A 22713-nucleotide genomic window follows, 5' to 3' on the forward strand; every position below is an offset into this window, starting at 1 on the left:
GTCTTTAAAATTTTGCCATCTTTGGCAGCAATTGGCTTAGGATCTTGTCAGATGAAGCTGCTCTTCCCTACTTCATTCTCTTCAATGCCTTCTACACTTGGTCATACTGCATGTTAAATACTGAGGTCCAAATGTGGTGGTCCTACTGTCATCAATTATGAAAACAAGCTGCTACAAAAACACCAGCAAATATGTTCCTTTTTTTACAGGCTAATGAGGGTTAAGTGACTTCCCCAGGGTCACACAGCTAGTAAGGGTCAAGCATTTGAGGCCGGATTTGAACTCAGGTCCTCCTGAATCCAGAGTTGATGCTTTATCCACTGTGCCACCTAGCTGCCCTAGATATGTTCCATTTCACATTAATCTACTCTCTGCCCTGCAGTTTCATCAAGATGATCTGACTCAGTTATCTCTCATACCAAGGGACCCATGGTCAACTTTACTGCTTTGTGCTACTTTCTATAACCTCAGAAAATACCTAATTACTCTACTTTTAGTGGACTGAAATCAGAACATCGCAGAAGACCAAGAGCCATTTTGCATCTTAGAAGAATCAAAACTGCAGGTGACCCAATGGAAAGATGGGTCAAGGTACATCACAGCATATTACTACATATACTTGAGCATTCTACATGAAAAAAGATAAAATTACGTGTGTGACCAGAAAATGATGCAAACCATTCATGTAGCCAGATTGAGAGGTAATATATGGACAGACTAGGTAGTACATCAATAGCCACAAAATATTAAAAAAAAAAAACTCAGAGGTAAGCCACCAGTGCATTTGGAGAATATATGAAAGAACATGGATAAGAACCACAAAACATTAGAAGTCAATGGTAGGGGGCAGCTAGGTGGCTCAGTGGATAAAGCACCGGCCCTGGATTCAGGAGGACCTGAGTTCAAATCCGGCCTCAAACACTTGACCCTAGCTGTGTGACCCTGGGCAAGTCACTTAACCCTCACTGCCCTGCAAAAATTTAAAAAAAAAATGATTCCTGAGTACTTTAAAAATAAATATACTTTTTTAAAGTCAGTGGTAAATTACAATCAGCAAGGGCAAAGGGAGTAAGCACTCTAACATGATCAAAGAACTATGATAAAACAATCAGGATCCTGGATTTCCAAGTCAGAAGACTTGGGATACAACTCCAGCTCTGCTACTTACTGCCGGAGACATGGGCAAATCTTTGTAATCACTTCCTCCTTTGTAAAAGGAAGGAGTTATACTGGATGGCTTCTCAAGGTTCCTTTCACATCTAAATCTATGATACTAATTATCAAAGTATTCAGATTATTAAGTGAAAAAAATAAATTATGGTACTTACCACTTGCTTTATTTTTTTAAAACTTTACCCATTTATTCAAAGAAACTAATACAGACTCCCTAGAAGCAGAGATTCAGAAAAGTTATTAAGTGACCAACTAATAACATGAATAAGAGATATGAAGTTAATAAAAGTTCTTATAAAATAGCAGTAGGTTTAAACAGTGTAAACACTACCTGGAACCACAATGGGAAGAATTTGCCTGTTCAGAGTTTTGTTGACAGAAATGTAAAGACCCAGTGGTCAACCAGTCAATCATAAAATGCCTCCTTTACCCATTGTTCAGAGTTCAAGAAGTGGGAAGAATGGCCCAAAAGATGGTAGTCAAGGCTGATAGAAGGCTCCAAAATCTCAGAAGTAGGAGGGGCTATCTACTTCACCATGAATCCCCTGGACAATATCCCAGACAAGTGGTCATTGAAGACCTCCAATGAGGGAAAAGCCACTGCTTCCTTAAGTCAGCCATTCCATTTGGGGATAGCTCTAGTTTAGGAAATTTTTCCTGATGTCAAGCCAAAATTTGCCATTTTCAAATCATTTACATGAATTGATTTCACTGAGAACAACCAAGAAAACTTTTATGTCAGCTTTGTGGTTGGAAAATCTTTTTGCAAAGTCCAAATCCTCTTTTCTGCCTTAGTAAGTAGAATCCAGTGATCATAATTGAATCTTTCTCTGATGATTGAGGCTCTTGTATGGCCTCAGGTTCATCACTGTGAATATTCATTCTCATTGTTCAGCAATGAGAAAAACAAACACTTTGAACTTGAGCTATCCAAAGCTCTTCATTCATGCACCCTACTTCAACGAGCTCTATTTCTATCATTTCACAAAAAAAACATAAGGATTTTCAGCATTAGGTTCCAAGTCACCATAGATGTCCTTTCTCCCCAGAACACATGGCTTTACTAAAACATCCTAGTTCTATAATCCAAGTTTTCAGTTCTTAAATTTGAAAGCCCATAGCTTTTCCCAAGAAGATGAGATTTTTAAACTATAGTTATGCCCAAAAGGGAAAACATGATATAGATGATAGTAAACTAACCTTGGACTTCCAAGATGACCTAGAACTGGCTGTATGACCCTGGGGAAGTCCTTTAACCTCTCAGTGCTCTAGGCAACTAAGACTATAAGATGCCTTTGAGGTTCCAGCTCTATATCTATGGTCTTAGATCCTCTAACTTTGGAAGGTTTCTTCCAATCTAGTTCTGTTAATGTCACCACCACCATCCCCACTAGAACATAAGCTCCTTGGGGGTAGGGATTGTTTCATTTTTTTCTGTATCACCCACACTTAGTCCAGTGCCTGAGACATAATAGGTTCTTTTTTTGGTGAGGCAATTGGGGTTAAGTGACTTGCCCAGGGTCACACAGCTAGTAAGTGTTAAATATCTGAGCCCAGATTTGAACTCAGGTCCTTCTGAATCCAGGGCTAGTACTTTATCCACTGTACCACCTAGCTGCCCTGATAGGTTCTTAATAAATGCTTTTATCAATGAATAAATATGAACAATTATTTCATTAGTCTTTTTTCACTTTTTTTGTGAGGCAATTGGGGTTAAGTGACTTGCCTAGAGTCACACAGCTAGTAAGTGTTAAGTGTCTGAGGCCGGATTTGAACTCAGGTCCTCCTGAATCCAGGGCCGGTGCCACCTAGCTGCCCACTTTTTTTCACTTTTAAGAGAAGTAAACAGGATGATATTGTGTTGAGCACTGAGTTGGGAGTCAGAAGACTTGGGTTCTAATAAGTTAAAGTCCCAACTTGAATCAATTACATCAATCAATAAGCCTTTATTAAGTGCCAATCCTACACCAGCACTTTGAATGAGTGTTCTTAACCAATAAGATATGGAGCAAGGTCTGGAAGTGTTCCATTCTTAAATACAAACTTGCTGCTTCCCAATTCTTGCCACGTCCTTGAAATATTGCTTCTCTCCCAGCACGCAGTACTGCTCATGCTTATTGAATTGATAGGGAACTACTAACTGCAGTGGAAAGTCTGAAGGTGTCATTCAACAGGGTATTGGCCATGAAGTGCCCTGCCATCAACCTGGTTCCAGGAGGGTACCCTCTGAGCTGGGCTCAGACAAGCCATTCCAGTTGAACACGACTTGGAGCAGTGCCATCCAGTCAGCATAACCAGATCTATCACTAACAATGGCAAAAATGTGCTTGCTATTCCAAAAGGTCTATAAGAATGACAGCAAAAGACTTCTGGCCATATTCCCCATTGCTTTGTCTCTGGGGAGCCTCAAGCAAGTGTTAAATGAGGGAAGGGCCCCCTACACATGAAGCTAATCCTGCCTATGGCTGTCTCATTCTCTCTTTAGAGCCTATAATACCATGTTCTGTGTATGTAGAAAGCTCAGAAAATCAGGCAGAGTCCCATCCTCAGTTTCAAAGACTGGCCATTTACTCCTCATTTCCCTCCTTGATAAAAGGATAAAAAGTACAACTTGGGGCAGCTAGGTGGCACAGTGGATAGAGCACCAGCCCTAGAGTCAGGAGTACCTGAGTTCAAATCTGGCCTCAGACACTTAACACTTACTAGCTGTGTGACCCTGGGCAAGTCACTTAACCCCAATTGCCTCACTAAAATATATATATATATATATATATATATAACTTACATCATAGCCCATTGGTCACTTGTGTTCTGGTATAATCCAACTCTGAATTCTTCCCTCCAGACTGGGTAACAGCCCAAACAGCCCAGACAGATGCCAAATCCATTCTCTTTCCATTCCATTGGTTATCCAGTCCAGGGGTTAATAAATTTTTTTGCTAAACACCTACTTCCAACCCATCTTTGTTATATGTTTTAGAGAACAAAGCTTCAATCCTCTCTTTCTATTTACTGTGGAGCCAATAGCATTGATCTAATCTTTCCTCTCCCTATTAGCCAAACGACCCAGAATTAATGCCCAAGAACCCTGGTAGTTTCTTTCACAATGCCCTGTGATTTTCTAGCTATTAATTAGAATTTCTTAAGCTATTTATATCTTAAGATTTGTCCAGATGTAAACATTCCCAGTCGTCCTTTCTTCCTTTTTTTTAAAGTAGTTCCTATATCTTCCCTTCTGCCTTTCCCAGGTGCTTCTCCAGAAAAGTACCTTAATACCTTCAGTCAATTCCATATGCTATGATTGATAGGTCACTGTCACTGGAATACTTATAAACATTTAACTCATTATTCCTTGGATCCTTCCTATATTCATACAGGTTCCTTTCATCTTTTTGTAGATATTACTCACACTGAAGGGTCTGTTATTAAATGACCTGAATTCAGATCCTGGCTTTGTTAGCTACTCGCTTCCTGTTTGATCTTGGGGAAGTCACTTCCCCTACTATAGTTTTCCCATGTAAAATGAATGAATTGGACTAGGTAACCTCTAAACCCCTTCAGCTCTGTTATAATGATTCCTATTATTAGATCACAAATGGGGTGTGCCAGTAAAAATTTAACAACCATCTCTCCAAGGGGAAAAAATGTACCCACCAAAAATTTTAAGTTCGATATGCATCACTGAAACTTTCTTAAGAAAAGTTAACCAACAAAACAATTAATCAGGCCCTAATTTGTAGCATTTCCCAGTTCTGTTTTTCCAGGCTGGTTTGTGTTGGCTAAAGCACACTTTTGAATGAACAACTTTAGTGAAGACAGATTGGGGGAAAAGGGGGGGGGGGCATGAGGTGCTAGTAGTGCAGGAAAACCACTAACAAAATGCTCTGCCTCTTCATTTTGTCTGTTAAACTTTCACCCGTGGTGTAAACCACCTCCTTAGGATCATTAGTCAGTTGGTTGTTGTCCAGTTGTTTTAGTCATGTCTGACTCTTTCACCCCATTTGATGTTTTCTTAGCAAAGATACTGGTGTGGTTTGCTAATTCCTTCTCCAGCTCATTTCACAGATGAGGAAATTGAGGCAAACAGGGCCAAGTAACTTACCCAGGGTCACAGAGCTAGTAAGTGTCTGAGACCAGACTTGAACTCAGGAAGATGAGTCTTCCTGACTTCAAGTCTGGCACTCTATGCATTGCACAACCTAGCTACCCCTCATTAGTCAATTACTAACATAGATTAATTGATTACAAAAGGAAAGAGAGCTTTGGACGGTAGAAAGAATACAGGTCCTGGAGTCAGGAAGATCTGAATTCAAAACATACTTCTGACAAATACAAGCTATGTGACCCTGGAAAGTCCCTTCTCTCAATGTCCCATGCAAGTTTTTAAGACTATAAATTACAGATGTGTCACAGTAGAGATAGTTTCCCACAAAGATTAAATTATAGGACTTCACTGCAAAAAAAGATGCAAGACACTGTAGTAGGTATATTGGAGACACAGTGTAGAAAGGAACATCTCTCATCCAATCATAATCATAGAAGCTGAAGGCCAAAAGGAATCTCAGAGACCATTAATCCAACCCTTTTATAAAAGAGGAAACTGAGGCCCAGAGAGGTCAAATGACAGAATTCAGAGTTCTTATTATCATACCATAAATTCCCCCTACTATCTCTCCCCTGTCCCTAACTCCTCCTCTCCTCCTGTCCTATCAAAGAAAAGAAAAGACTATAGACATATTTTGCAAAGTGTAGGTTTGAGATGAAATTCATAAAAGTGCTTTGGAAATAAAAATAATTTCTAAAAGTAAGGCATTTGCATTCATGTTATTATTAGAGTTCCACAAAACTGTCCTAAAGTCATTACCTGAATGGTTGTGTCTGACATTGCTTTTATACTCATCAATTTAGTCTAATAAATAATTCCCCTTCTACTAAAGTAAACCTCACAACTTATTTACTCTGTTTTGAAATTAATGAAGAAAAATAAGAATGGTGCTACAGGAAAAGAATCTTTCAAAGTATCCCCTTTGCTAGTCTGCAGATCTCTAGGACTTGGAAAACACCAGGGAAATCAATAAAAGTCATCCAGTTTCCACTGTCTGATCCATGGGTCTGATCCACTTTGTCCCCACCCCCTATTCCTGAAAGTAATCAATCACATGTTGAGGACCTGAATACCAGGCAGTGTATGGAGGTGACCATGATCCAGTGAGGATTCAATTATTGTAGTAACACGCGTGGTGTCATTCTTAAAGAACTATCCCAATGTGGGTTGTGTACATTACCTTGGTCAGCCACATTCTCAATGTTGACTTTGCGCTCGTTTGCCATGAAGCCAATAACAGAGAAGATGACAAAACCCGCAAAGATGCTTGTAGCGCTATTGGTACAGGTGACAATGAGTGTGTCCCTGAAGAGAAAAGACAAGAGTAATCATGTTACATTTACCATGTGGGAGTGGGCATTGAGCCATGGCTTCAAAACTACTGCTGAGACTTGTCGGTAAGGATTATGCCATTCATTGTACCTTTATTCCCAGTGACTAGCATAGTAAGCACCTGAAAACCTTAGTTGATTGGTCAATGGAACATTAATCCATCTTTATCATACATAGGTTTCTTCTCTATAGCCTACTCATATAGGCAGGACCCCTATACAATTCCACCATGTAATCTGAAGGGTTCACAAGAGTATCCTAACCCAAAAATCTGCCCCAGTATCTTTGTGTCAAGACACTATCTCTGGAAAGTCAGTTTAAATATGAATGTGTCCCCTGGAGTGGATAACAGGGCAGTCTTTTATCACCCATTATGGCATGTGCCAGGATTTCTTTATCAAAGGAGAGCAGAGCAGGACCCTGAGGGGAGAGGATGTAGAACAGAAGAGCTTTGGGGAAAAGAGATGGCAGCAAAGGATTGGAAGATAAGGACTGCTGGAGACAGCACGTTTGGTTGGAACACTGCACTAGGAACTGAACAGCCAGCCTCAGATTAGGGGGTCAGGGTACTGAAAGGTAGAAGAAGAATCCAAGAGAGGAGGTAGGAGGAGCTGAATGGAAATTCCACCTACTTCCCAAACATCATCCTTATAGAAGCCCTCTGTTTCCCCCAAGTGACCATGTTTGTCCAACCTGAACTAGCTGGAAGTCTTTTCTAAAATAACAGGGATCCTGTATACCTTTACATTTTCCATGTGCCTACAAATTTTCGTCAAGAAGTAATTATGGGGGCAGCTAGGTGGCGCAGTGGATAGAGCACCAGCCCTGGATTCAGGAAGACCTGAGTTCAAATTTGACCTCAGACACTTACTTACTAGCTGTGTGACCCTGGGCAAGTCACTTAACCCCATTTTCCTCACCAAAAAAATAAAAAGATAATAAATCAATTTTTTTAAAAAGAAGTAATTATGGCATTATTCACTCAAGCACCTTGGCCAAGCATTGAAGGCCTTCTTTTTTCTTTTTTTTTCTTTTTTTTTTAAGTGAGGCAATTGGGGTTAAGTGACTTGCCCAAGGTCACACAGCTAGTAAGTGTTAAGTGTCTGAGGCCAGATTTGAACTCAGGTACTCCTGACTCCAGAGTCGGTGCACCACGTAGCTGCCCTTGTGCCACCTAGCCTTCTTTAATAAAGCTCCAATATGTTTTGTTCTTCTCCCCAAATAAATATCTCCACTCCTGTTTGATGAATCTACTGATTGTTTTCCAAATCTTTCTTAGGCTGTTCTAACCATTCCTTTCAGTTACTGAAATTTTTCTCATTCTTGGAAGTCTAGAAATAATCCCATCTCATTCAGGAAAACTTTAACAAAGACCCCAGGCCATAGTGATTTCTTCCTCTGAGCTCTGATAAGTCTTAATCTCCATACCACTCATTTGGCATCTTTCATGGACAGCAATGCCTGATATTCTCATCTACTTTTCAGGCAGGCAGGTCTTTTCTCCCTGTCCATACTATGAACTCCTCAAGGGTAAAGGTCATGTCCTATATTTCTTGGTATTTCTGAACAGCACTTAGCACAGAACTCTACCTATAATAGGTTGACAGTAAATGGTGTTGAATGAAGTCTAAAATAATCCTCCCTCTTTTGGTTGGAGAGTTGATGGACTATGGATATATAGAATGTTGAAAAAGCCATCAAATATAGCCATGTATGTTGACTTGGCTTAACTATTTTTCTTTGTTACAAGGGAATTCTCATGTTGGGGACCAGTGTGTATACCTGGTAGTGACCGATATAAAAACAAAAGGTTATTGAAATAATCCAGGCCTAGGGTTATAATGACCTACATCAGGATAACTGCTGTGGGAATGGAAAGAAGGGACCTTGTAGGACAAAACTCCCAGGAGTTTACAGTACAGTAATCCTGACCTACCACTGACTCCCTCCCTGCCCCTAGGAAAGACACTGGCTCTTCAATCAGGTTAAGAGTCAGGGATAGGGGGCAGCTAGGTGGCCCAGGGGATAGAGTACCGGCCCTGGAGTCAGGAGGACCTGAGTTCAAATCCAACCTCAGACACTTAACACTTACTAGCTGTGTGACCCTGGGCAAGTCACTTAACCCCAATTGCCTCACTGAAAAAAAAAAAAAAGAGTCAGGGATAGACTCACCATCTCTGACCCCAGAACTCTTATTTCAATCCTAGGACTCCATGCTCTCAACCCCCTCATCTCTCCACTGCCACCTCAACAATAGACAGATTCCAACCTACCGGTAGCAGTTGTTGTGGAATTTGTTGTAAGAGGAAAGAGTAATCAGACCTCCCCATGCAGCAGATAAAGAGAAGAAAATCTGGGTTGCAGCATCTTTCCATACCTGCAAAACAAGGGAAAGGAAATGTCAGATTAACTTTAGGGGCAAATTTCAGTGGAATTAAAAAGGAGAATTTTCCCAGTTTCACAAAATCCCAAAGGATTTATACCAAGAGGCTCAGCATGTATACTATCTCAAAACATGAATGAGTCAAATATATTGGTTTACAATATGAATTCAATGAGCCAGAAGTTGATCCAGGGAATAGTAACTAAATTCTGCCCAGAGAATGACTCCCAGTAGACTAACTCATATCAGATAACACTTGATAATAAAGAACCTAAGTTAGAATTCCTTGCCAAAAGTTTTTCCCAAGGTCTAGGATGAAATCCAGTAATTTAGTTAATATATTTACCTATTATTTGAAGAAATACATAGACATCACAAAAATCTGTCTACAGATGTATAAACCAATGTATAGGAAAAAGCAATTATTGACCTGGGATATTCCTAACAGATTTCTCCTGCTTAAAACTTAAGATAAAGGCTTGGACTAAACCATCTGGGAGAGCATATATTTCAGCCCAACAGCTCTACTCAATAAACAAAGTTCTATTCTTCAGTTACTCCATAAATAAGCTTCCCATTTTTGTTTTGCTGGGATAGAGAAATTCATCAAATATGCCACATAATGGAATCCAACACAGATAAACGCTTTCTTTCTTGCACAGCTACCTTTCTACTCAATGGTCTCACTAGAAGAGTTTGGTCCTTGATAACAACTGTCCTTATCTCTGCCTTGCAGGAAGACTGTACCATATAGTAGATAAGACACTGGCTTAGAGTTAGGAAGACCTACGATTCAAATCCTGCCTCTGACATATACTAGCTGTGTGACTTAGGGTAAAAATCCCCTACTCACCATAAATAAACGAATGACTCAATGAATGAAAAAGTAATCCCAAGATTTATCTACCAAATTATAGACTAGTTGCAAATTATTGAAAGTAGATGTTACCCATACTAGGGGACTCCCAAATTAAGGATATCACAAATCTTCCCCGTATTTTCTTCTTATAGCTTTGCTAAATGATTATTTTATATCCTCCATCTCACCATAATGTAACTGATAACACATCTTGCCCCCTTCATGTTTAGCCTTTAATCACCCTCATAAAACAAAGTAAGACCTGTAAACTGACATAAGTGTGAGGGGATATAGATAGATATAGATATAGATGTAGATGTAGATGTAGATAGATAGATATGTATGTGTCTGTATATATTGTGTATATATACATATAATCTTTTCAAAAACATGCTTATAAAGTTGTTTTTAATATCTATAAGCATATGTTTATACACATTGTAATCATTGGTTTGTTTACCAGTTCACAAGTGAAGATAGGGTTTTAGATTGTGCTACCTCAGACAAGGGTATGTGAAGTAATGATGGTCAGAGTCATTTTGCCTCTCTAAACCTCAATTTTCTCATAGGTGAAATGAAGAGTTTGGACTAGATAACCTTTCAAGTCCCTTTCAACTCCAAATCTAAGATGGTATGACATCAGAGACTCCTTAACCATGCCCCTTAGACTAACAAGATGGCAGAGCCACCCTGCTTAGATGAGCAGTGAGTCACCAGCTTCAATCCTTCCAGGATCTCACCTGAGACCAATGTAGCTGAAAGACCCCTAGGTCTTGCCATCTGCACCACTGAGCCCTAAGGACAACTGGGTCTTCCCATCCACATTGCAGCTGAATCCTCCTATATATGTTTTATCCCCCAATTTCAACGTAAGTTTCTTGAGAGTGGAGACTGTCTTGTATTTGGATCCCTAACATTTAACATAGGGTTTGGCACATAGTAATTTTTTTACATAGTAAATTCTTTTTTTTTTTCAGGCAATGGGGGTTAAGTGACTTGCCCAGGGTCACACAGCTAGTAAGTGTCAAGTGTCTGAGGCCGGATTTGAACTCAGGTACTCCTGAATCCAGGGCCGGTGCTTTAACCACTGCGCCATCTAGCTGCCCCCATAGTAAATTCTTAATAGATTCTTTCTCATTCATTAGAGAGAGGGGAAATTTGGGAATAGATTGTCCTTTCTACTCTGAAAACCAATCTCTAGCACATCAATGCAGTCTGAGGCACATCTACCAGGGTAAGAATGTGACTTGCCCAGTGCCTCATCTTTCTTATTAAATATGACAAGATGGTGCCAGAGGCATTGCACAATAAAACCCCAGTCTCCAGGGACGTGGACAAGATAATCCTATCCTGACTCAATGACTGAACCCCCTGACCCTGGGCAGAGTGCCAGAAATTCACAACAAAGGAAGCAGTAGGAGGTGGTCACCTACACCTATAGGGACAGTGTCCTTTGGATTGTGGAGTCTTGCCAGATGCCAACACTGCAAAAGCCCAGTCCAAATTCAAGACCAATGAGAGCAACCCATCAACTATAGTGATGGGCACTATAGTGCCTGCTGACAGATCAATGGTGAATCACAGCCTTCCCTGTGAACAACACGACTTCAGCAGTGCTTCCACTGGGCTGAGAGCAGTGTTCATGAGTGATTCACTCCCATGTCAGCTGCCAAAGCAAAACTGCCAACCAAGGCTTACACCCAAAGGTGCTGTCTTCATTTCTCTGATCTATAGGGATTTAGAGCATTTTTTCATATGACTATAGATACCTTTGATTTCTTTGTCTGAAAATTGCCTATTCACATCCTTTGACCATTTATCAATTGGAGAATTACTTGAATTTTTATAAATTCAATTACTTGAATTTTTATAAATTAACTCAGTTCTCTATATATTTGAGAAATGAATCCTTTATCAGAGATACTTTTTTCAAAAATCCTTTCCCAGTTTTCTGCAAACTCTAAATATATATATATATATATATATATATATATATATATTTATATATATTTATACTATATCTTATATTATATAATCTGTCTTATGGTCCCTAGGACTCATAAGAACTTAGCTCTAAAGCTAGAAAAGCCTCCAAGGTCATGAAGTACAGCCTCTAATTCTGCAGATGATCATTAAGGTGATTTGACTGAGTTAAACAGGTAACCAAGCAAGGATTCAACCCAACTTCCTCCAATTCAAAAGCAGTGGTTTCCCCTTGCATTACTGTGGGACCACTGGCACATGTACCATATAATACTATGTATAAAGGAAACCTAGATTAATCCTTTTGCAAAGCAAGAAAACTCCTGTCACTTAAACAATTAAACCCTCATTTATATTTTCTCTTTTTTTTTCTTTATTCTTTTTCTTTTTTTATTTGCACCATTGGGTTTTGTACACTGGGGTTTCTTAAAGTAGGAACACAGTGATGTAGCATGAGAGAAGTTGGGATAGAAAAAAACAACAACTATGCATCTTGTGCCCACTTTGGAACACTGGGAGTAATTAGTGTGTCTGGTCCCTTTGGAAATATAATTGCTTCACGGCTTGCTGAGTGCAGTTAATTTCCAACCTGTGTAACTTGGCTTCCTAGACATAATCATTATTACCATACTGACATCATGAGATAGGCTGAATATCATCAAGGGAATTCCATTTTTCATTTTAACACTATCACATGACCACATATGAGGCATGAGATTTGGAAAACTATTCTAGGCAATCTGGAAAACATTGAATATAGATCTTTTATTGTTTAAATTCCTTTTTTATTAAAATTTCCTAAATGTATATGTCCCATCTATTTCCAGGACTACATAAAGATATAAATAATCAATCAACCAACATTAATTAAACACCAATTATGTACCAGGTACTATGCTAGACTCTGAAGTTACAATGAAAGGAATGAAACCATCCTTTCTCTCTAGAAGGGATGTCCATATTCCATTGTATACTCAGCAGACCAACCCCAAGAGATTTCCCAGATTGCGATGGGAAGGAAAGCAATATTGATGAGCTGATACTAAGTTGGTTCCTCCTATACATCTACCCAACCCATCATACATTATAAATAAGTCTAAATAGCTAGCTAACCTTTATATCGCACCTTAAGATTTACAAAGCCTTATACTTATCTCATTTAATCCTTTCAACAACCCTGGGAGGTAGGTGCTATTATTATCACCACTTCTGTTGTTGCCTTCCTTTTTTAGTTGTGTCTGACTCTCCCCAACCCTGTTTGGAGTTTTCTTGTCAAAGATACTGGAGTGGTTTGTCATTTCCTTCTCCAGCTCATTTTACAGATGAGGAAACTGAGGCAAACAGGATTAAGTGACTTGTCCAGGGTCACATAGCTAGTAAGTGTCTGAGGCCAGATTTTAACTCAGGCCTTCCTGACTCCATGTCTAGCACTGTTACACACTGAATCATATAGCTTATTATTTACCCTACTAAATTATACCCTCCACCAACACTGATAGCACCCCATCCAATACAATAACTTAATAGATTAGTCCTACAGATTAGGCAAAGTGTCTCAGGATCACAAGGTAAGTAAATGGCAGAATCAGGATCTGAACCCAGCTCTTTCTAATTCCAAACCCAGTATATTACCCACGACCCCACAGCACCTTTCACTAGAACATCATAAGTGAAATAATAAGCTTACTGTAGCATCAGTAAGTTTCTCCCACTTAGGTGTAATGAAGTACCAAATTCCTGCTCCAGCTCCTGGCAAGGTAACTCCTCGGATGAGTAGGATCACAAGTACGACATAAGGGAATGTAGCAGTAAAGTATACCACCTAGAAAGGCCAAGAAACAGTCTTACTTTGAAGGAAATGGTTTGAGACATTGGTTCCTATGACAGCTCATGCATTGAAACCTCCAAGAACCATCTACTGTAGGTGGACATGCTGTCAAGATAGCAGGTCTACTGTTCCCAAGTCCTGCTGGAACTGATATTGTAGAGAAGAGAGAGACCTGGATTATTCAAAAGTTCTAGAGCAGGGGTATTTAACTTGAGGTTTGCCAAACCCAAGGGTTCAAGGGTATCAGGGAACTTGGATAGGAATAAAAACACATGTAAGCATTGGTTAACCTTTGGCTTTCTTTGTAATCCTATGGATTTTATTTTGTGGATTTAAAAACATTTTTGAGAAGGGGTACACAGGCTTCAGCACTTTGCCAAAGGGGTCCCTGATAGTAAAAATTAACGAATTCTGGTTCTAGAGGAAAGAATTTTTGCTTATATTCAGAAGGCTGGAAATCAGGAATGTTTAAACATGAGAGGAAACTTATTTTTGTTGTGCACATCCAGTCAAAGGCTAAAGACATTCAATACATAGTTTAGTTTATCAGTAATCCTAATGACATGGATGTAAAAGAGGCATGTCACCACACTAACAGAGTATCTACCTACAGTGATATAACTAGAGGGAGCAATGCCCACCTGGAGAGAGAAGAACCTCACCCCCATAATATCTATGGAAATCAGACATGCAGCCTACTCTCCAATAGATACTCTCCATTCTCACTTATCCTCACTGCACTCTAAATGGCAACAGGTTTGGGGTTCAAAAAATAGATGTGTAAAAGGTAGTAGAGGCAGGAAAGAAGAAAGAAATGAGTAGGCATTGGTTCTACAATGGCTTTTAGAAGAGGCAGTAGGTTCATTAGTCATGTCTAGGAAATCTGGGACTTTTTTGCTATTAAGAACTGGGGGGGGGGCAGCTAGGTGGCACAGTGGATAAAGCACTGGCCCTGTATTCAGGAAGACCTGAGTTCAAAACTGGCCTCAGACACTTGACACTTGCTAGCTGTGTGACCCTGGGCAAGTCACTTAACCCCCATTGCTCCACAAAAAAAACCTAGGGGGTCTTTTTTCTTGTAGTGAAATAGTGAAAAAGAGGAATCTTTCTTCATCGATCTGATTGAAAAAAATGATAGTGCTTTGGTAACTAAGAGTCAGCCAATGGTTTATCAGTCTCATTCTGATTTCTTAATAAATATATGCTAGGGAAGAACACAATCATATCCAAGTGCAGCAGAAAAAAATAACATCCAGAAAATGGACCATGAGTCAGCAATGCAGTAACAGGGAACTTTATTTATTTATTTATTTCAAAGCAGACATGCTATTGGGAAGGATAAATAGGATCAAATCAGATAGAAGTGATAAGATGATCTTCCCACTATACCATCTCCAATCAGCCATTCACCATTGTGCTGTGCCTGACTCAGGACTAGACAACTTGAGAGGGACATAGGGAAGAGAAGGGTTAATGATGCACCAAAAATAATTAAAGAGATGGAAGGCAAAAACCTAAGAAATGTGTTGATTTGATCTAGAAAAGAGAAGTTTGAGGAGAGACTTCAACCTTCTCCAAAAGACAGAATGAATAAGCACCCATCTCAGGGGCCATAAAAAAGGCACCATTTCCAAAATGTCACCTCTGACTTACTAACTGAAGCCTGAAATTCAATCACTGCTACTTAACCCTTTCAGTTCCTGCTGAATGTACCTGCTAAAATGCAAATTATATCTCTACCCATTGGGGGAGATAATACTTTATGATACTTTGGTATGAATGACAGATCTGAGAGCAAATTTTGACAGGATTTGAGAGAGACAATGTAGTTACTTTGTCCATTGGTTCTAGGATTATTGATTTAGAGCTAGAAAGGATCTTAAAGGTCATCTAGTCTAACTTTCTCACTTTCAGACAAGAAAACTGAGAGCCAGTTAGGGTATGTGATTTATCCAAGGTCACCATCAAATAGATAATATATGATAGAACCAAGATTTCAACTAAGGTCTTGTAACTACAAATTTCACACCCTTTCAACTATCCCATGTTTTGCTTTGTGATGGGAAAATGATGAATGTTGGAGGGCATATTGGAAAATAACCATTTTAAGACCAAAGAACATCAATAAAAATGTTGGGTATTTTTTTAAATCCAAGTTAGTATTCATTTGTTCTTTATTGTAGAGCTATTCTACACAGAATAGTGACCAAGTATTCTCAATCTCCTTAAAGACTTCACAGAGGAAGCAGATTCATCCTCAAGCAAAGATGAAAAAACTCATACATCTCTATCATTTTGCAGTGACATTGTTCATGGAATTTCAATCACCAAACATTCCTGCAAAGTTAAGCAGGTCATTCACCTCTACTCCCAGGTACTGCATTGTGATTAAGGCCTTTGCAACCTTGGCCAGGATGATGGATAGTGATTTGTCACTTTTTTTAAATATATCCCATTTAAGTAATTGATACTTAATCCCCGTTTGGAAATCCTTCCCAGACATGCAGAGCCACAAGTTAACTACTCTGAAATAAAACACCTATCTGCACAGTTCCATTAACTATGGCTCCTGATGAGATAATTTTAGAAACTACATAAAACTCAAGAGTTCTGACCATATTCCAGGGTGGTGGGAAGAAGTGGGTAAATACCCTCCTAGATAAAAACCATAGGATGCAGAGACAGAGGATCCTTTACCATCAACTAGTCCAAACTCTTGTATTTTACATATGAGGAAACTAGGGGCCAAAAGGAGTATGGAATTTTGCCAAGGTCAGAAGGATAGTAGCAGAGCAAAGCCAAGAATCTAGTTCCTCCATGATGCAAGTCTAGCATTCTTTTGACTTATGAGAATTTGGCAAATGGGATTTTGGAAATTTCCATTTTCTGTCAGTTTTCAAATTTTCCTTTTCACCACCAAGGCCAGTACTTTCTAGGTAAATGAAGTCCTTCAGTTTATGAAATTGGTCAGTACACACTAATTATATTCCTACTCTCACCCAAATTGTCATAACCTAGAAGCATCTCTCCTTCCATTTACACCTTCCCTGAGCCAACCAACCTTTGCTCTGTAGCTTACAAGATCATTCCCAGAGTTTTTCTGGTTCTCTTTTTTGGAGTAATTACCACTAACCAAACACCTCATATGTTTCTTCTAGAAAGTTATTTGGCTAAAAACCAGGGTCCAATGAGTCCTAAAGAGGTTATAGAAATGGGAAGAGTGTTTACACTAAACTTAGATCCAAAGAGAGAGCCCAGAATCTCTAATGAGCCTTCTATTCTCTGGGAACTGCCTCTGGAGTTGAAGGTTGTGGGTTCAAGTCTTCTCATATACTAAATAAAAACTACAGCTTAGGGAGCAATATAAAAACAAATTAGGCAGGGAATTGGGAGAGACTTGAGTTCTAGTCCCAGATGTTCTAGAACTAGTTAGGTGACCCAATATATCACTTCTCCTCTTTGGGTCTTGTTTATCTTTAAAATGAAGGAAATGGGCAGCTAGGTGATACAGTTGAAACAAAGCACCAGCCTGGATTCAAGAGGACCTGAGTTCAAATCGACCTCAGACACTTGACACTTACTAGCTGTGTGACCCTAGGCAAGTCACTTAACCTCATGGCCCCACAAACAAACATAAAATAAAAATAAATGAAGAGAAATTAATTGTAGGCTGACTGAGGTTCCTTCTAGCTCTAAAAACCTGGGGCAATGGAAATAAGGTCACTAACACATTGGAAGGTTCAACAAATCTTTTCAATGGGAAGGAAACAGGGCAGCAGCAAGCCCCAACATAGCAGAAATCAGGAAAGTAAGTCCAAGGCAATGAGAAGTTAAAAGTAGACTGGAGTTCCCTGGAGTACTGGGAGACAAAAAGTGTCCGAGATAGACCTCACAATTTTGTCTGATTTTTTTCTAAATAGAGTTGTTTGTTTCTTTGCTTATTTTAGTACAGCAACACTTAAAGCAGAGAGTTTTTTTTTTGGTGAGGCAGTTGGGGTTAAGTGACTTGCCCAGGGTTGCACACCTAGTAAGTGTCAAGTTTCTAAGGCTCGATTTGAACTCAGGTCCTCCTGACTCCAGGGCCAGTGCTCTATCTACTGTGCCACCTAGCTGCCCCAAAAGCAGAGATTTTTAATCTATGCCCAAGGTTTCCCAAAAGGTTCATGGATAGATTTCAGGGCATTTGTGAACTTGTATGGAGAAAAATATCCTTATTTACATTAACCTCTAACTAAAATTCAGCAGTTACCTTAGTTATGAATGTAGGTAACAAATGCCAAAGGGGATCATGACACAAAAACATGAAGAATCACTACCTTAACATGCTGTCTTGGATAAGGGGCAAGAATTTAGAAGCAGGAATCCAAGGATTCCCACTCAAACATAATCACCTGCTCACCCAAAATCCATAGTCTACTTATATGCCCTTGGATATTTTTGTTGTTGTTGTTGGGTTTCTTTTGTTTGTTTGGTTGGTTGGTTGGTTGGGTTTTTTTGACCTTGGCTCTTAAAGGGATTTTGGTCTCCCCTGTTAAATACTATCACTTGTAGGAGGTATTGCATCTGACCAGCTAATATCAAAGTCCTCAATACTTGGTGAGGACTGGTTAACATTAAGTTGAGATCAAGAGACCATAGACCAGCACTGTAGGAAGGTGTAACCAAAATGGAATTGGGGAGCGGTTTTGCAGGGGGCCATTCCATCTTCTTCACATCTCTTCACTGGCCTTATTTATGGGTGAAAATAAGATCCATTTTGCCTCCAATGGCCTCCAGGTGACCAATCACACCCCAGGGCACTGCCTCTGGTGACAACTATAATTTAATGCTTTACCACCTAGAAAGTGGGTCAGAAGTTTAGCTTTAGTAAGTAAAGAGAAACTCTTACTTTGCCTGATGTCTTGATGCCTTTAGCAAGGGATGCATATACAATCACCCAGCCAAGAAGAGACTACGACTAGCGGCCACCTGATCTCACCAGGATATTCAATCCCAGCAGAAATCTTCAACACAAAGTACCTGAGTCAAAAAGACAGTGACAGTAAGTTAGGCTGTAGTCAACCAACAGCAGAGGGGGGTTTTAACACCACTACACCTGATCACTCCCGAGTCCCTGAGCATTCTAGGGTAGAGACTTTAAATTAATGGATAGGAGGATACAGTGACTTGAGCCCTTGCTACACAAAGCAGGCATACCTCCTTGGGTTTGGTTTTAACCATGCTGGAGACACTCAGGATATCTTAACAGTTCAATAAAACAGTAATAGAAGTTCCTTGAAGACAATAATCTTTTTTCAGTTGTTTTTGTATCTACAATACTTTGAACATTGTAGGTACTCAGTAAGTACATTTTTTGTTGGGTCAGTTAATCCCTTTCCCTACACCCTCCCAGAGCTAAGTAAGCCTTTCTTTGTATACATCTATTCAAAGCCATTCTAAAATGTATGTAATGCCTTCCTAAGTAAATTCTAGAGTATATCATTGTAATGTTTATTTAATGGCTGAGGATCCAAAATCTGTGACTCTCAATTCTTGTTGTCCAGTGATATAGTGTATATAGTTATAGGAGGTAAAATGTATGGACCCCAGAACATACCCAGGGAGACATCAATACCCAAGTATGTAGAAATAAAGTTTATTTTCCTGTCATTTTCCTCTTTTTGAGACAGAAATTCCAATTAATTGAAAGCTCTGGTTGAGTTCATCAAAATTTTGCTCTTAGTAATATTATTATCATAACCATGATTAATAAGGGTATTATTACCAGAGGAGGGAAGTTCTTAGGAGATCAGTAAGGCACTGTATTTTGGCAGATATGTGTAATAAAGAAAGAAACTGAGAACAAAGTATATAAAGAGATGGTCTATATGTAGAAGTGTGCTAGAACTGGTTTGCTAGAATCTTATGCTTGAAAACCTGCAAACTACAAACCAGGGTTTAATTCATTGTTTTGTTGATTGTCTCTTGACTTAAGAAAGTGATGGAGAAAATGTTAATGATCTTGATTAAACTTAAAGGCGTCCTGCCCACGTTGGGAGGAAGTAGGTTGTTGAAGATTTTTATTTATTTGTTTGTTTTGACTGAGTAAAGGAAGCCATTCTTTGCCTCATTCCTTACTTGCCTTAATCACTGACAGGGTGTTGCCTCAGGCAAACAGACCAAGGAAGATCTTAGCTTAAAAAGTCCAAGGTCTCCCACAGTATCTGGGGCCATCTCCAGTCATCCGGATGTATATCTTGCCACTAGACCCAGATGGTTTTGGGTAGGGGAGAGTGAGGCTGGTGACTTTGCACAGCCCTGCCTCACTTAAATCCATTCACTGCAAGTCATAATCACATCTTGATGTCATGGTCCTCTTGGAGGACAAAGTACAAACAACAGCATACCGATGACAATTATCTCAGACCTTACCTAGTCTTTTTATTATTGTCCTCATATTTATTTACATTTCAACTAGAAACATTATTCACACACACACACACACACACACAACACACACACAAAGAATTTCATCACAATGGGCCACATAAATAATTCTTTGGTGCTTTTTTTTTTTTTAGTCAGGTCCCCAAAATGGTTTGAAGGGATCCAGACTGTCAATCTGAATTTGAGAAGACCTTAAAAAATATATATTCCAACCCCAAATCTAGGTAGTGTCAGGTACAGTAACCTTGGGAAAAGAGTAGCCTAAAAATAGACAGTTGTGGATTGAGGACCTTTTGCTGGTTTAGGATTTGATTCTGAGGCTAAGCTACGTTACTCACAGTCTTAGGAATGGCTTGTGTGGTATAAAAGACCAGAACTGTGGAGTAAAGGAAAAGTATACTAGCAGCTGCAAACACAAGGTGGTAGCAGAGAGCAATTTAGAGAGCACTGCAAAGTGACAGCAAAGAGGACCCAGCAGCTATAACACGGAACTCATCAGAGAACAGCATGATGACATCACCCGTGAATAACATTGTTCTGTAGTGTCAGAAGTGTCAATTACCCTAGACACACAGTGTGCCCTAAACACAACTACCAAAGTACGTACTCCCTGCATGTATAGAGTCTATACATGCATGAACATTCATGATTTCTGCATGAATATGCACCCTACTGCTGGGGATACAGAAACTATGGGAGAACTGTACACCCAGTGGGTATGGAAGGAATGTTCTCTTGCTGCTCAATTCACCTATACTGTTGGATTTGTCTTTTGCTTTGAATTAATGTGTCTTTCATGGTCGTCTTAGCAAGGTAAATACATCAGAAAGAGTTTATGAGCTGAGGTTTTGAGTGGGTACTGACCCACTGAGGGCATCAAACCTGAACCAGCTTTTATGTATGAGGGGGTTTAGGGGGTTACATTACTTGACTCACTAATTACTATTATTCAACCTGACTCTCCTTCTGCTGGTTCTACAAGACATTTACCAAAGTAAAGAAGCTTCCAGGCAGCATGCCACAGAGAAAACCCAGCATTTGCCACTTCAGTAAGGAAGATATGGGAGATGTGACAAATTAGTGATGCGACCCTTTCCTCTGATCTGCAGACTAGAAAACCTTGGCTGACTCTGATTTGGGACTGCTATATGTTCACCAATTGATCTCATGTGTTCTTCTTGTGGAAGGGAATTGGAAGTTCTCTAAGAAACTTCCTTCTTACGTGAAATACTCTTCACTCCCCACTGACGAATGTCTTGTTGGCCTGGCTGGTGAGTTAACATTGTCAAGTTTGGATAGGCAAGTCATACAGAAGTTGAGTTCTTAATTTGTATTTTTGGATGATCACCAACAAAACAGGAATCTGTTTGGGAGATGAAGAGGAAAAATCAATCAATCAGCAAACATTTATGAAAAACCTGTCATGGGCCAAGAATTATATCAGGCATGAGGGATGCAAAAATTAAATATTTAAAAAAAGAAGCATCTGCATATGTTCAGGAATTCTAAAAATGGAGATTAAATATAGTTCCCAAATATAGTGATTTCAGGAAAATACTGAGTGATGTCCTCTGGAATTAGACAAATTAAACCTCTTGAAAATCACCAAAAGATCCAGAGCATTGGATTTCAAACCAATAAGAAAAACAATTTAACAAGCATTTATTTAGTACCTGCTTTATACAGACCACTGTGCTAGAAGTTAAGAGCGATATAAAAATTATATGAGTCATGGAAACCTAGACCAAAAATTACAATACACAATATATGAGACATACATTGGAGAAGTTCAAAACAATGATGTATCAGGGCCAAAGGTCATGACTGCTACCAATGAGCAGGGATGTGCTGGTAAATGTTTAAAAAAAATTGACTGGGGGGGGTAGGTCAAGGTAGAATGTACCATGACACATTTTTAGGTTTAATCTGAATTATTAAACAATTATTCCATTACTTTCTTAAATTTAGATCACAAACAATAAATCAAGCCCTGAATTGGCAGGTTATGCAGATTTCCAGAAGATAAATGCTCACACTTTAAATTTTAAAAATCAGCTCTCACTAGCTGGTTTAAGCTGGTCCTAGCACACCCATGAGAAAAAATAGGGAAGACTTCATTTAGCATGTTGCATTGCTTAAAAAATAGCCAAGAATTCAATGGAAGAAAGAGACTGATCTAGGTATAGGAACTAGAGTGAACAAAAACATGTAGGCAGGAACATACAGACCACGTTTTGTGGATAGAGAATACTTCCAGTTTAGCTAGATCATGGTGGGTGAAGAGAAGTAATTTAAGATGAGACTATAGAGTAGACTTGGTGCAAGGTTGTCAAATATTTTGAATGCCAGGCTGAGAAGTCTAAACTTTAGTTGAGACAAAAAAAGAGAGTCACAGAAGATTTTTGAGTAACATGACCAGATTCATGCACTAATTAATTAATCTAGTTGGAAGTAGAAATTACAGTCTGGAGGAGAATGAGAATGAAAGTTGGAAGATTAAGAGGTTTTAATAGGTGGTTGAAACCTGACCTTCACACTGGCATCCCCTATACCTGGAACTCCTCCCTCCGCACCTTTGCCTCTTGGAATCCCAGCTTCTTTCAAGACATGGCTCAAGTGCCACT

The 22713-nt window shown here is 39.3% G+C and overlaps 1 protein-coding gene across 1 annotated transcript in view; it reads right to left on the reverse strand.

The window, feature by feature from the left end:
* Positions 1-22713, reverse strand: part of SLC6A5 (solute carrier family 6 member 5) — a 70480-nt gene that overhangs the window by 31854 nt on the left and 15913 nt on the right. Inside the window, 8 exon segments of the mRNA XM_043973339.1 lie at positions 6459-6583; positions 8884-8987; positions 13523-13657; positions 18552-18612; positions 18614-18682; positions 21312-21331; positions 21333-21366; positions 21368-21452. Of these exon segments, the coding sequence (XP_043829274.1) occupies positions 6459-6583; positions 8884-8987; positions 13523-13657; positions 18552-18612; positions 18614-18682; positions 21312-21331; positions 21333-21366; positions 21368-21452 (633 nt within the window).

This window comes from Dromiciops gliroides, chromosome 6, assembly GCF_019393635.1.
Source record: "Dromiciops gliroides isolate mDroGli1 chromosome 6, mDroGli1.pri, whole genome shotgun sequence".
Taxonomy (NCBI): domain Eukaryota; kingdom Metazoa; phylum Chordata; class Mammalia; order Microbiotheria; family Microbiotheriidae; genus Dromiciops; species Dromiciops gliroides.